The sequence below is a fragment of the Rhipicephalus microplus genome, unplaced genomic scaffold (genome assembly GCF_043290135.1).
Source record: "Rhipicephalus microplus isolate Deutch F79 unplaced genomic scaffold, USDA_Rmic scaffold_23, whole genome shotgun sequence".
NCBI classification, from domain to species: Eukaryota; Metazoa; Arthropoda; class Arachnida; order Ixodida; family Ixodidae; genus Rhipicephalus; species Rhipicephalus microplus.
In genome coordinates this window covers 4,377,430-4,392,319 of record NW_027464596.1, presented here as the reverse complement: position 1 = coordinate 4,392,319, position 14,890 = coordinate 4,377,430, and the positions used below count along the sequence as shown (strand labels likewise).

The following is a 14,890-nucleotide window of genomic DNA, read 5'->3' as shown; positions in this document are numbered from 1 at the left end:
TGCATTGTATTCAAGATGGATCTATTCAAGATGATGTGTTTTAGGTAGGGATGTGCAAATATGAAAAATTTCAAATACACGTCGAATACAAATTTATAATCTGAAAAGTTTGTTTCATTGGGCTAGTTGGTCTAACGTGGTAAAAGGTAAAAACATTGCTAACTAGAAGAGACAAACGAAGAAATTGGAGACAGGGCGAGCACTGACTGACTGTTTTATTGCTTCAATGCAATATAAAAGAAAAAGTTGCGGGGTAAGAAGTCACGTTACTGTATCATGTAATGGTTGTATTGTATTTTGTCGGATGGCTTGAAAATTCATGTTACTTGTTATGTCTGCGCCTTTTTCCTTTGCATTGCATCGAAGCAATAAAACAATTAGTTAGTCAGCACTTTTCCGGTCTGTTATTTTTTGCCTCTTCTAGTTTGCGCTGTTTATTTACCTTTTACCACTAATAGGAATAGACTATCGAATAATAAAGACATGCAATTTTTTTCACCAGTCATCTTTTACTTCGCGCGGCCGGTACCACGCGATGTAGTTTTATACATCACAGGAGAATTCCGGCAGATAGCGCCACGGTATGCCTTCGCCCGCAATAGTTTTCTAGCAATTTTTGTTGATTTTCATGATGACTGCACTCGTAAATAGGAGTGATGGGGTTAAAGCCCTGGCAAGACGGCAAGACTCGAAGGAAGGTAAAGGCGATCAGGCGATCAGCGGTATTGCTGAAGTGACATTTCATTCAAATAATGGACCCTGCTGTGGTAATCTAGTGGCTAAGGTACCGGCTGCTGACCCACAGGTTGCAGGATTGAATCTCGGCTGCGGCGGCTGCACTTTTTTTTTTTTTGATGGAGGCGAAAATGCTGTAGGCTTGTGTATTCAGATTTAGGTGCGCGTTATAGAACCCCTGTTGGTCGAAATTTCCGAAGCCCTCCTCTAGGGTGTCTCTTATAATCATATAGTGGTTTTGGGCCATTAAACCCCACATATCAATCAATTGAAATAATGGGTTCATACTGAGGCCTCAGCTGCTTGTCTACTTTTGGTGAAAATTTAGCTGAGATGTTTGAAACAGTTGGGCACATTGTACTGCATAAGTAATGTCGGGTGGTTCTTACCATATTTACTCACACTGTGATTTTACTTTTTCATTGATAAGCTAGCCCAAACTTGGATATGCTACTATTTTGAGTGAAATTTTCGGGAGTCGAATTAGACTGCAGCATGCAAACTAGTTGCAGGTTAAAACTCTTACGATGACTGCTGTACTTTGTAAACAAAGAATGCAATGCCAAAAAGGGCCTGTGATTGTGTTGGAGGCACATGTTTTACTTGTTTTGCACACATCAATCCACAAAAAGTATGGTGGGTATGCGGCGAATTCCTCCATTGGTCGCCGACAGTTGAGACTTATCAGACAGCTACAGCACATATGGCTACTGCCACCTTCGAGAGCGGAGGGAACCAGCCATTTTTGTTGACACTCAAGAAAAGAGCACAGGACCCTAGCCGTTTGTAGAATCACTGTAAAACTGCAAAGAAAACAAAAAAACAAAAAAGGGAAGCATGAACTGCGCAGACGAAATTAGCTGGCACTTGCACGCTACAAGTTAAATGAAAACGATAAGTGAGCAGTTATGTAACAAAAGAAAGCCTTGAAAAATGATGGAAACAATGAGTTTTGGGGAATATGCCACAGGCCAGCAGCACGTCTCACGTGCCTGCCATTTGTTTTGTGGTGCTATGTAGGACATCATACAAAGCTAGAAATGTGTGATCTCGTGCCGTAGTATAGGTCTGTAATGCATTTTTCCAGTGAGAAACTTGCTGGAATTGCACTCGTCAGGCAATTTGCAACATTGAAAGGTATGGGAGACATAGCTTCCTTCCATTGCACTTTAACTTAATATACTGAATAAGTCCTCAAATGGCTTGTTTCTTCACATTTGCACCCGCAGCGTGGTGTCGCCGTCCTGGTGATGATTGACAACTGCTTTGGCTCCAAAATGAATTTAACGCAGGTTTTGCCCCTCTACCTTTGAGCCATCTAACACGTTGCTCTTCTTGCAAAAGTGACAGCCCGAGTCGCTTTTGCACTAATAAACCCAAACAAACAAACCTTTCATCTGCAGGAAGGGCTGAAGCACTGGATCCACAATTTGAGGACCTCGGAATCCAGGCACTGCAGTACAGGGAGAAGATGCAAGTGGACCACTCGGTTTGTGCCTTTTCTGTCACTCTTATGTTACTGAATTCCATGTCTTCACACTCACATGACAGATAGTGGTCTTTAAGGTCCCTTACCCTTAAGGGGGGCCGCGGCTTCGGAAACGCGAAAAATGGCAAAAAAATCGATTTTTTGAAAATCAAGTTTTCAGTTTCTGGAACACTTTTTCTATCTGGTTCCAAAATATCTACACTGAAAACCGTGCAGAAGTGCTTCGGAAAATTCGTATCACCCACCTAGGTAGCGAAACTTTTTCTGGAAATCGCGAGAAAACGTGATTTTCAAAAAATTATGGCTTCGCGATGGCGGGGCCAGGAACTGGCTTCTTGGGCTCATCGGAAAGAGCATTTCTCCGTGTTTAACTTTCCCGCCTCAGCTGGCTCCTCCCTTTGAAAACAAGCGCACAAAGAGCAAATGTTTGAAGGTCGTTTCGAGGCCCTTGATTGGCTGTGGCCGCCATGTTGCCTCAGCTCGCCTCGCCATTGGCCCGATGCTCGCTCCGGGAGATGGTCGTCTGCTGCTTGTGCGTCGCGAGGACATGGCTCACGAAAATCGCCGCTTCGTGACGTGTTCATGGCTTGATGATCACTTAAGATATAATTACGCTTCATTTAGGAGCAGTAGGTGGATGCGCGATCAGGTTACTACAAGCGGGCGCGCGGTCTACGAGCGAGGCGCGTCTTCGGAGTCGTCTTTAGCCCTAACTCCGCCGACATTGAGACTACAGGCAGGAACGACGCGCTAGCGCACTCTCAAGGAATGAAGCACATCACTCGCTAGCTCCTCTGAACCGCGTACGGGCATTTTAAGCATCGGTAGTGGACAACACGGTCAAGCTCGTCACCCTCCCCCCCCTTTACTGCCAAGGATTGCTCGGAACAGTGGCTAGTAGTTTCGCGCGTCGTCGCTCGAAAATGTGATGCCAAGCGCAGTGCGCGCCGATTTTTTGTCATTATAGTTACACATTTCGCGCATCGTCACCGAACGCTACCGGCAAGTGCATTACGCCCCGGCTGCACAGTGCACGTGGCCGCGCACTCCACGGTCATATGGAGTGCTGTCAATAAGCTTTTGTGATGCGATTTAGAGGTGCTTGGAGCCGTACTTGATATCGCCACGAACGTCTAAGAATGTTTATAGGCAATGAAAGCCTCTTAGATTAGAGTTTCCGCGACCGGCTGTATGATGATGCGTTTCAGGGCTACAGCGGCAAAAGAGCATGTATGAACCAGGGGCACGAACTTTTATATGCCCGTTTCGCCTCATTAATTATACTGCTACAAATTCCTGTGCCACCAGTCTTCTGCCCATAACTTTGTTATTTGGAAAGAAGGCATAGGCCGTCATGGTGTGATCATTTTTATGATGCAATAAACCTCTCTCTAAATAAAGAAATGTTCAGTGATTATTTGTAATCAAGTACTTAATTATGCTAATTACAACTTTAGAACAAAAAATATGTGTAATCATTTCAGTATATGGTCTTATTCAATTACAATCTTTTCCGTCATACTTATCACACCACTCCTCCATGCAAAGAACTTGGTTTGAAATCCATACTTGTTCTTTGTAAATCATGAAAAGGAGTGAATCATGAAAAGAAGTAAAATATCACGAGACAAACCTGAGATGACAATTTTTAGGCGTCTTAGAGACTTAAAGAAAAGTTGAAACTTTAAACGCAGTTTTCTCAATACTGTTTTTTTGACATTATGCTCAGCCCCTCCACGTGGTTCAATAAAAAAATAATTTGTCTCTCGTTAAGTATTTGTGGTATCGCTTCAAAAATTTTATGGAAGCACTGTGAGGTCATTCTTAGTGTCTGTGCAGATTTCATTAATATCCAACGAGAAACAAGAAAGTTAATCGAAAAAGGCCTGTCGAAAACTTCGATAGGCTTTTTCTCACAAGTGTGTTTTAGACATTGTGCATTGCCCGTGGAAAGAGTAGCACGAGAATGACTGGACCGATTTTGATTCTGTTTTTTTTTCCTGAATCCCTGAACACTGCTTGTGGGTACAGCAATCTTCAGTTTCTGTTTTATGACCATGTGTTTTTTCTAGACGATGATTTGTCCATGCCACTGTTTCTGACAATGTGTGTCGGAAGCCATGATGATCAAAAAAAAAAAAGAGTTTATTAAAGAATTCTGAGAGTGCCATACCCAGTAGCTTTCTTTTGAGTAAAAATCAACACAATTCGCAGCTTCCTGGCATGTTTTGTTACAGCGCTAGGCTTTCCACGAGCAGACCATGTAATTGGACCATGTAGCATTATGTAACTTGAGAACTACTGAAGATATCTTGATGAAACTGCATATTTCCCTATTCGAGACACTTATGAGTATGCATGCCAAATTTCATTGCTGTAGGTCAACAAACAAAAAAGTTTTTTTTTCAAAGCCACCTCCCCCCTTAAACCTTGACTATGTGTCACTGAAAACTTACTGAAAGGTTGCCTTCATTGAATTGTGTGATTGTAGGCTTTAATCTCACAAGGCAACTCAGGTTGCGAGAAACACCGCAGTGAAGGGCTCTGGATACACTCAAACCTCGTTATAACGAAGTTGAAGGGGGCCACAATTATTTCGTTATATCCATTATTTTGTTATATCGATTATAACAGTTTGTGGCAATGTATGCTCAGATGGGCGCACACCTATAAGCATGCGAAGAAGGAAACCGCCTCGCGGCCCGATGTACCGCTACACGACCACGCGTGCCACGGAAAATAAACTCAGTCGAATCTCATTAATTCAAGACTCTTAATTCGAATTGCCGGTTGATTCGAACTCACGCTGAGGTCCTGTCAAAGCTATCTGTATTCCAATGTGCAAAATCGCCCTGTAATTCGAACGCGCAAGCACTTGCGAAGGTAAATTCGAACGTACCGCGCTCCGAAAATGCTCTCAGCACCATGCTCGATCCCACAACGGCACCTCTCAACGCTGTGCACGAAGAAGGGAAAAAAGAAAAGGAATGAAAAGACTGTAGTGGATTGTTTGCTCCCTCTCAAATGCCAATCTGCGACGCGCCTGTGCCTCGCTTCTTCCTTTTTCATCTCTGCACGTAGAGACCCTTCTCCTTTCAAGGCAGCGTGCGCAGAAGAAAAAGAAAAAAAAGAAAGCTGTTTCGGAGAATCCTCCTTTCTTGGTGCAGTGGGTAGCAGCCATGGTAGCAGGGGAGACGCAGTCATTGCCGTCGTGAGAGGGAAATCGCATTGCACCGCGGCACCGCTTCTCGGTCATGTGACCTGCTGAACGCTTATTCAATCCCTTCCGCTGGCTGTGTGAGAGGGACGGCTCTCTCGGCCGCGGGGGGCGTGGCTGTAAGGTTGGCCCGGGAGTTTTGAAAGAGGCGCGTTGAACAAGCGTCAAACTCCAAAGAAAACGATATGCTCAACATACTACGATCGGGTTTTTTTTTATAGACTACTTGATAGACTAATTTAGTTTGTTATATTCATTTACCAGTCAATTTTACTTTGTTACAACAAGGTGTAAAATGCATAGTTCTCAATGGAGCTTTCAAGGGGAATTTCATTTACTTCGTTATATCCATTATTTAGTTATATACTGTTACATTATAATGAGGTTTGAGTGTAGTTTCAACCACCTGGAGCGCTCTAATGTGCTCCTAGATCACACACTAGTCAGGTTCCTAGCATTTTGCCTCTTTCAACATGCAACTGCTGCGACCGAGATCGAACTTGCAACTTATGGATCAGCATACAAGTACCATAACCACTAAGCTACCACGGCAGCTCTGTTATCTTATCAGTAGGTCAGAATGTTATGACCATAAAGCATGGCACTGCCAGTTGGGCATGTTGGTAAAGGTTATGATGAAAGAGCGCAGTATGCGCAGGCTTAGATAGAATACAGGGCGGAGCGCTCTGTTATATGTTTAACTATTGGCGTGGGATCAGAGTAGGCCAGACACACAGCAGAATAATTCGACTCTCCGGCCCTGTGCTTACATTTCGATCCAATTCTAATCATTCAGAGGTCGTTCTGTATTAATTCTATGAGACAGAATTGTGCCCTCACCCATTCTGTTCCCATTCTTCATCAAAATGATTAACATCACTGCCGCTTGCTGTTGCTAGTGTCACGCAAAAAAAAAAAAAAAAAACGTTCATTTTTAGGGCAGACGAGGTTGCCTGTTCTGTTCTGCATACCGTAAATTGATATCCCAAGCAACCACCACCCCCACAATGAAAGGTAAATGGCAAAAATCTGGAGAGGGGGCCCGGGCTAGGTTGCAGACCAAAATTGAAGATGGCAGCCTTGTAGCCCCTAAGACGAATGAACACTCGTGCTTCTAATAAAATACTTTATTGAATACAGTAGACTCTAGGTAAACGGAAATCTGTTAAACGGAACTACTGCTTAAACGGAACTATTGCCTCTGCAATGCTTGGTTTCGGCCTTGTATTCTACACCTATGTTCACCTTTCAGTAAACGAAACTCCTGTTACATGGAACATATTTTTCCGGTCCCTTCAGATTCCGTTTACTGAGAGTCCACAGTATAGTTAAACCTGCATACAATGAACCTCGATACAACGAATTCCTCTATATTATGATGTTTTTCTATACCACGCTGTTACTCTATAGAAGCACATGTATTTGTGACCACTGTGTAACAAAGTAGCGGCAGGAGGCACACTTGATACAGCGATTTTTCAGTGCCCACAACTTAGGAATTTTGCCCCAAATTTTGGCGTTTTGGCTCAACCATGCATGTTATGTGGTTGCCCTGTTGATGATGAAGTGCGAAGCAGGGGTGGCATGCACTGCACACTTGAAGTGCCGGCTAACGCGAGGCAAGCCCTCAATACTGCACGCGGGTGTGCGCGAGGCAGGATGCTTGTAATATCGAAGTTGTTCGCGGCAGTCGAACATTTCTCGCCTGCTTCCACACGCTGAATAGCCTTAAACTTTGTCGCAAAGTCAAGGGTCTTGCGCTTCGTGATGCTGACCATAGCTACACGAGAAGTCTACAATTCAAGGAGTTTGCAGCAGCTTTGCACACCACGCATGCAAAAGAAAAATTCTGCACATGCGGTGGTAAGGAGGCGACGTGACAGCAGAAGCAACAAAGCCCTCGCGAGGCGATGGCCACTTACAAGGGCAACAGCAAAAGGTGTGAGCTGTGGTTGGCTGATCAAAACTCGCAAAACAGCAACAAAAAAAAAAAAAAGAAAAGGCGAAGGAGGAGGACGTCGGCTCCTTCATTCCTGCTCTCCGAGTCGTCGGGTACGGAGAGAAAGCATCAACGAAAGAAGGAGGAACGAAAAAAAAAAAAGCTGTTTCGTAAGCTAGGGATAGTGCAGTCCGAGCGCTCTCAAAAAACGGCTTCCAACTCGCGCGGAGCCGCGCTGCCGCGAAGATCGGGGCAGGGGGGCGTGCGAGTGTTGAAGTGCACCTTTTAGTTCGTGCGACGTTCGATAAATTCGAAGGTGGGTAAAAATAGCGTTCAATATAAACGAGTGAATTTCTATACTTTTACAAAGGAATTTCAAGGGGATAACTTGCGAGTTCGATATAACCGAAAATTCAATATATGTGGGTTTGATATAATTGTGTTCAACTGTACAAGCAGTACGCTGATCCTTGCCAAGATAGCGTGCGCGCCAGTGATCCCGAATGAGTGCCTAGAAAGTTCACAGTTTATGCTCTAACAATGCCCCCTCTTTTCGTGTCGTTTAATTCATGAAAGACAAGTGGGGTGTTTCTTCGCTGCGTGGCAGGATTTATCGACTGCGCCCTCAAAGCGACGAAGATAGGCCGGCTTGTTTGGTCTTTCCTTGTGCAGCGCTTGTCATCCCTGCTTTTGCGCTCTTACCTTCGGGTAGCACTTACAATGCGTGTGGGGATGTTATCAATTTAGGCTTTATACAGAACATGACGGCAAAAACTCAGTGAGTGTGTCCATGTAACTGCTGTCGCAATAATAATGCAGCATTTTATTGCTAAATAAATGTTTTGGGTGGGCTTTGCCTTCAGTTTCTTTTTTGTTTAGTTTGTTTGTTTCTATTTTGAATGAAACTAGTTTGTGATGAATTTTCTTGAGACTTGGTTAATTTCTTTATATCCAGGTTTAAGTGCACACCTGCATTTACTTGAAGGGTCGATTTGCCGGCTAGTCCCACAGGAAACTAGTGGATAACCACTGGTTTCCTGTACGATACTGTGTTTACAGTTTTTACCAAATGGGAGGGACTCTTCCGGTGAAATTTCGAGTGTTATGACAAAAGAGGAAAGACGTTTTTCAAATGTTACGACAATTCGTGACAGCTCAGATACAACACTGAGGCGCACATTGCAAAAGTACTAAGAAATCTTGCATGTATGTAAAGACTTTCAGAACTTGGTTTCGTAGGAACTGCAGCTGTAAGATTCTGTTGCAGAGAACAGGTTTAAAATAAATAAAATAAATAAAATGGCGGGAGGAAAGGGGGGGGGGGGGTGCTCTTCTCTGTTTATTGGCACAAATTTCAAATCTCGAACAGGAGAAGGGGCACTTATGCGAAATCTTGCGGTATATTGTGTGCTCTGAAAGGTCGACAACCTGCCCATCTTTGCAGGGCCTGGTGGTTCCCCTGTTGAGCAGTGCGGTGGCTCAGTTCAAGAAGTACCGCTGCCCCCGCATGAAGAGGCACCTCAGTGAGTGGACACAGTTTGCCTCCACCGTCTTTCCAAAACCACTCGGCACTTGGTCGTTGTACTTCTAATCATTCCGTAGGGTAATGTTTGGTATAGTGAAGGCGTAGTTAATATTGGTACGTTGAGGGATGCAGCATGATACAATGCCACATGAAAATTGAGAAAATGTATATGGTTCAATAGTTCTGCAGCCGTCATCTTTTTGATATTCTTGAACAAAGATGATAAATTGCAGAATTTTTAATGGCATCTCACGTCAGGGCATGTAGTGTGAAGGTGAGATAAGTGCTGGTCATCAAGGGTAACAGACTAGATTCCAAGTGCGTGGGGTTGACGTGTTTGAAGCAAGCACAGTCCCAAGTTGATTGGCATAACATTGCAGAGGCCTTTGCCCTGCAGTGGACGTAGTCAGGCTAATGATGATGATTTGAACACGACATTTATGAGGACTCGTAAAATGCCTATAGGCGTATTTTACTTTAACTGTTATCCATATGTACTACAGAGATATTCTATTTCCTTTTTTGTCACAGTGATCTCAGGGAAAAGAAGAAAAAAGAAAGATTAGAAAAATCATTAAACAAAATTTTCACATCCAAACTGCTATGGCAGTAAGCCATTGCTGACTTTTCTCAAGTATCCATCTTGCTCTCTCTCTCTCCTCAGTGGTCCAGATTGCGGAGGAGTACTACTCCAGCTCCGACTATGACAAGGCTCTGAGGTGAGTGTGGCTTTCACCTCACGTGGTTTAAAATGTGTGGCCAAGTGCAAACGAGTGGATATGTACCGCATATATTCACTCTTCAAATCAAAGAGCAAAAGTGTTCCTTCAGCTAGAATTTTCTCCCATTATTGGGAAAGTTGGGTCAGCATGCAAGAGCTGAGAATGGACTTTAAATACTTCTAAACTTGAGTGTGTGCCCTGAAACATTGTGCCTGAGTACTTGGTAACGCTTTTATAGGAATGAGCCTATGGTAGCCACAAGTCAAGCCCACAACCTTGTTCTCAGCAGGTGACTGGTAGATACACGGAGCCTCTTTGTTGTGTGATAAATACCTGAGAGAAATGGGTACAAAGTTTCATGCATCAAATTTGCATGTGTTGCCATTTTTACTTTCAGCATCCTGATGCATGTTCTGTGGGATTACCGAGCTGAGCGCTGGCGACCTCTGGTGTCCAACATTCTGACCACTGCCCTCAAGTGTGCCTACCTCTCGGCCAGCGTGCCAGCCTTCCTGATGCTCGGTCTTGAGTTCGCTTCCAGCTGTATCCTTGTAGAGGGGACTTGAACCATTTGCATTGGTGCTTGGTGTTCTGTGACCTCTTTGGACCTGCTGGTGGTTAGTGGCTTAGGTGTTGTGCTGCTGAGCAAGAGAACTTAAGTTTGCTGTGTAGCCAATGCAGAAACATTTTGATGGGAAGGAAATGCAAGAACGCCTCGGATGAGTGTTTTCAGGTGGGTAAAATTAATTGGAAGCACCCTGCTACTGCATGCTCATAATACCCCCAGAGTTGCATTTCAGTCTTTGACTTTCTTGTTCTAAGGCTCGATGGTTATCACTTTGTGCTTCAAAATCAAATTTAATTGTGCATCTCTCGTGCAGTAGCCAAAGTAGTTTCATTAACGTAAACAGGCCTGCAGGAAATATGCCACATAAGTATCGTAGAATTGCACAATAGGACCGGACAAAAGTGTGCTGAATTTAACAGGAACTTTGTTCACCGAAAGATCTGTGAGATGAATCACAGAACCAACCAAATTAGAGGCAGTTATAACAGTTAAGCAGCAATTCTCCACTCGCTGTTTGTGTTCATTGAGATATTACAGTTGCTTAGTGGTGTATATTATACTTCAGTGTACTGTACTCACCTCATGGAGAGATTGTGCTCAGGTGTTTACTCTGAAGGTGTGCTGCAATGCGAAGGTTCATCTCGCATTTAATAGTTAGCCTTCTTTGAGGTGTATGAGTGACTGTTTCTAACTTATCTGCCTTCTTAACAGAAAGTTAATGCCACTGCGGACTTTTGTTGCACCTTAGTCCAGCAGCAAAGTTCTGGGCACAGTTCTTTAAGTTTGTTTCTCAGTGTGCGGGGACGAAAGTCTCACGGTGGTTATACAGAAACACACTAAATATGTCACAGCAACAGCATGGCAATGCCGTCTCTCACTTCTGTCACAAAGAACTCTTGCCATTGGGTTGCATTACCATATCTTCTGGCAGCATACAGCAACAGGCATTCTTCACTCTTTTGTGTGTGTGGGTGCTCAGTAAGTTCTACTGTGGTGGCATTTCTCCTTAATTATACTGCTGAGTTTTGTTTTATACAAACAAACGTATGTACAGTACTGACAGATTCAAATGCGACATCAAATTTTTTTAATAATGAGAACTGACAGGCATTGATGCCAAGGAAAGTACATGGTATGTCATTAGAAATAATTGTAATGTTAATGTGAGGAAAAAAAATGTGGACGAAAAGATAACATGCCACTGGCAGGAACTGAACCTGCGACCCTCGAGTAAAGTGTCCAATGCTCTACCACTGAGTTATGACAGTGGTTGTTCCTCTGTCCGCTTTATAGGATATGCAGTCAACTCCTGTTGATACTAAACTAACGGGAATCGCAAGAAACTTCGAAGTAAACGAACTTTCAATGAAGCGAAATGCACAGAAACTGCACTTTTATTTCTTTAAACATGACAGTTCTCTAAGCAAAACAGCCTGTCATTTTCTCTTGCCGAACCTGGCTGCACCTAGCAAGTTTTCCAAGTACTCCACATGTCGAAGTGCTTCTTCAGCATTGCCTTCATCATCGTCCACTCGCCGATAGATCTGCGCAATTTTTGTGTTAATTAGTACACGATATGTATCGACATTGTCCTCCACTGCAATGAATTTTTCAATATGGACATCAATAAGAATGGCCCCAAAACTATCGTCATCGAGTTCACCTGTTCGCACTTGAAATTCGAGAGCGTGTTAGGCTTTAAAGGCTGTACTTTCGTGCGATGCCTTACTTGGCGGTGCCTCCCTGGTCAACCTATTTTAAGATTTTGGACTTTCGTAGCCACTCAGGTCAAGTGTTGGATAGGTATGACGAGTTACCATTATCGAATGCCACCGGAACACTCGAAATCGTCTGTGGAAATACGAGCAGAATCAGCCACAATGTGTAGGCAAGCTAGTTAGTTTATTAGGCTATGTTCGAACAGCGCAACTGGATGCAGATGGAGCAGAACACGCAAACACACACACAGCGCTGTGTGTGTGTTTGCGTGAACTCCAAATAGACTTCAGCGCGTGTCTGAAGCCAAGCACTTGACACATTAGAACGAAAGACCTAGTTAGCCGACGCGATCAGTGCGATGCCCTAGCGTTGACTAAACAAGATGGCCGCTTCATGAACAGTGGCTCTACGGGCCGTGGTGATGGTGGCAACAGCGCAGTCTGACAGCTGTTTTGGTGGTTTTGGTACATGAAAAATTTCTAATTTTTTTGAAAAATTACGGTCACCTGCAGGCTCTGGACTGAAACATAACTTTTAATTAACCAATGTCATGGGCTTTTAACTTCTAGTTAGTCTGCCAAAATGAGACCTTCATTATGAATAAAGGAAAGGGGTATAAATTTGAGGGCTCATTTTCTTTGTTAAACACAATAATAAGGAATAAATATAAAGATTGATACGAAGGAAGGTAACATCCCCTAATTTAACTAATGATTCTTTTTCTTGTTTTTTATGACACTTAGATTCTTAGTGGGCACAATATCCTAATGCATTACAGGGATTTTCACCATGCATTGTTTTTACTACCACCATATCCATGCGCGGTCTTGCTGCAGCGTTGTTTCGCTGTTAAGGCACTGTGAAGCACCTTGACCAAACTGCCTCCCCAGGGATTCAGGGGACGCAAGAGGAGAAGAGCTCAATCCAGACCAGCGTCTTCAACGTCATCGAGGTGGGTTGTCCTCTTACTGCCTCATCTCATTTCATTTATCGTATTTACTCACATAGCATTTAGACTTGAATAATAGGCGCACCCCCAGTTACGTTGCGAGAAACCGGGCTTTTTTAAATTTTCGCGCATAATTTCCGCTTCTGGAACTCGGAGGGAGAAAAAAGACTGTGGCAGTGCTGCACGGACTCGCCGAGTGAAGAGGCAGGGCGGTTGCATGGGCGTCGGAGTAACTTTAGCACCGGCGCCGGCAAGGCTCTAGCCACGCGCACTCCGCTTGGAACATGTGATTGCGTCCTCATCAAGTGCACTTTAAAATTCCTGCCGGAAAAGTGTCGTTATTGCGTTCGGTACCTTGTCCGCAAGTTTGAAAGCTGTTCGGGTTTCCAACATGAGCTTTGGACTTTGCTGCCACTGTGCAGGCTTGCATAAGCTCAGTGGACTTTTGTCCACGAACTTAAACATCGCATCTCGCGTGCTGGTTTTAAATCGGTGCTTGAGTATGTTCTTTTCGACACCCGATCTTAATGTTGTCTCGAGCAAACTTCCCACGACAACATGCAGAACCGCCTAATCCGCGTTGGTTGCTTTTCGGTGGCAATCGCAGGCGATCATATTTGCGGTTTTGCGCGGAATCAACTCTCTGGCTCTGCATGAAGGAAAGGAAGCATAGGTGGCACTTGTTACATTTGTCTTAGATATGAGGTGTGAGCCTGTGAAATCGAACGATTGGTACCGTTCTGTCATGTTCTCGTTGCTGGCGAGCTGGTAGTTCAGTGTTCATCGCAGAAAAAGCGTTTTCATTGTGAATGTGCGCCATTCGCTCTCTCTCGCCACATAGTGAGCGCTGATGCAGTGGCACACCCTCTCGTGCGCTCAAGCAGATGTACCGTCACGACAGTAGCAGCAGGCGACGATGCACGCCAACACACTGAGACCCTATAACGATAAATTTGCAGAAACTCCTTTTGATAGATTTGTGTTGGGCACGAACAATGTTCATAGGTCAGCTTGCAGTTATGGGACCCACAATATGGCAAGTGATCATTGGAGTGTTCCCTTCAACAGTGGACGGTACTGTACATTCACTTCTACCTTATATAACAACACATTTAAAGCTGAAGTGTGAATAACTGTACAACTAAGTTTGTTTTATTGTCTTCTGGTTTGCAGGAAATATGAATAATTAAAGCAGCTTTACTTGAGGTATGAGGCCAAGTAGAAGTGAACTTTGTCTCAATATTTCTCTTCTTGGTTATGCTGAATTTGTAATTTATTGCTCGTCACTTTGCTGCACAAAATTTCCATCAGTGCAGTTTTTTTTCTCAAATGATATTAGCTATTGTTTTCCTTATCAATAAACTTGCAAACTATGAGTTCGTATTCAAGCCATAATACCCATTTGAAAACATGTAGGTTAATGGCATTTAGTGTATTATAAAAAGCAAGAAATAATAAAAGTGCTTTCATTGTGATGAGTATTGTGATTTCTGCAATTTTTTTGTACTTCATATGGATATTTTTGTTTGGCAGTTGTATATTGTAACAAAAGCAAAAGAAATTGTTTTAATAATTATACTATGAAACGGTGGACAAACAATAACTACATATTTAGAACTGGGAAATGAAACTGAAGATAACCATGCCATTTTTATTGAATTTGGTTTGAAAATAATCAAGCGCAGTTTTTAAGGCCCATGTTTCGCCTTAGCATGGAAGGCGTTTTCAGTTAATATTGTTGCCAGTTAAAGGTCCGGTCACTTTTAAAACTTTGGGTGCAGTGTGTCGATTCCATCCTGATCCCGATTTCTCTGCAAATCCACAGAAATGACGGTCTTTAAGAGCCACTGGGCAATTTACTTTAGCAATACTAATGAGTAGCAGCTAAAACACCGCAGCCTCGCTACTTCCAGCACAAAAATAAAATTATAAATAACAGTCTCATGATCAGTTGAAATGTGTGCCTGCGGAAAACAAGACATGCTTCAGTGCAACACAGAAGTGATGCGCGGGCAGCATGTCGCGTG

At 43.5% G+C, this 14,890-nt stretch overlaps 1 protein-coding gene across 1 annotated transcript in view; it reads left to right on the top strand.

Annotated features, from left to right (window-relative positions):
- LOC119169445 (trafficking protein particle complex subunit 11 gry) overlaps positions 1 to 14,890 on the top strand; it is a 153,520-nt gene that overhangs the window by 63,925 nt on the left and 74,705 nt on the right. Inside the window, exons 11-15 of the mRNA XM_037420514.2 lie at positions 2,139 to 2,224; positions 8,825 to 8,903; positions 9,570 to 9,624; positions 10,025 to 10,170; positions 12,805 to 12,866. Of these exons, the coding sequence (XP_037276411.2) occupies positions 2,139 to 2,224; positions 8,825 to 8,903; positions 9,570 to 9,624; positions 10,025 to 10,170; positions 12,805 to 12,866 (428 nt within the window). The remainder of the gene's footprint in view (positions 1 to 2,138; positions 2,225 to 8,824; positions 8,904 to 9,569; positions 9,625 to 10,024; positions 10,171 to 12,804; positions 12,867 to 14,890) is intronic.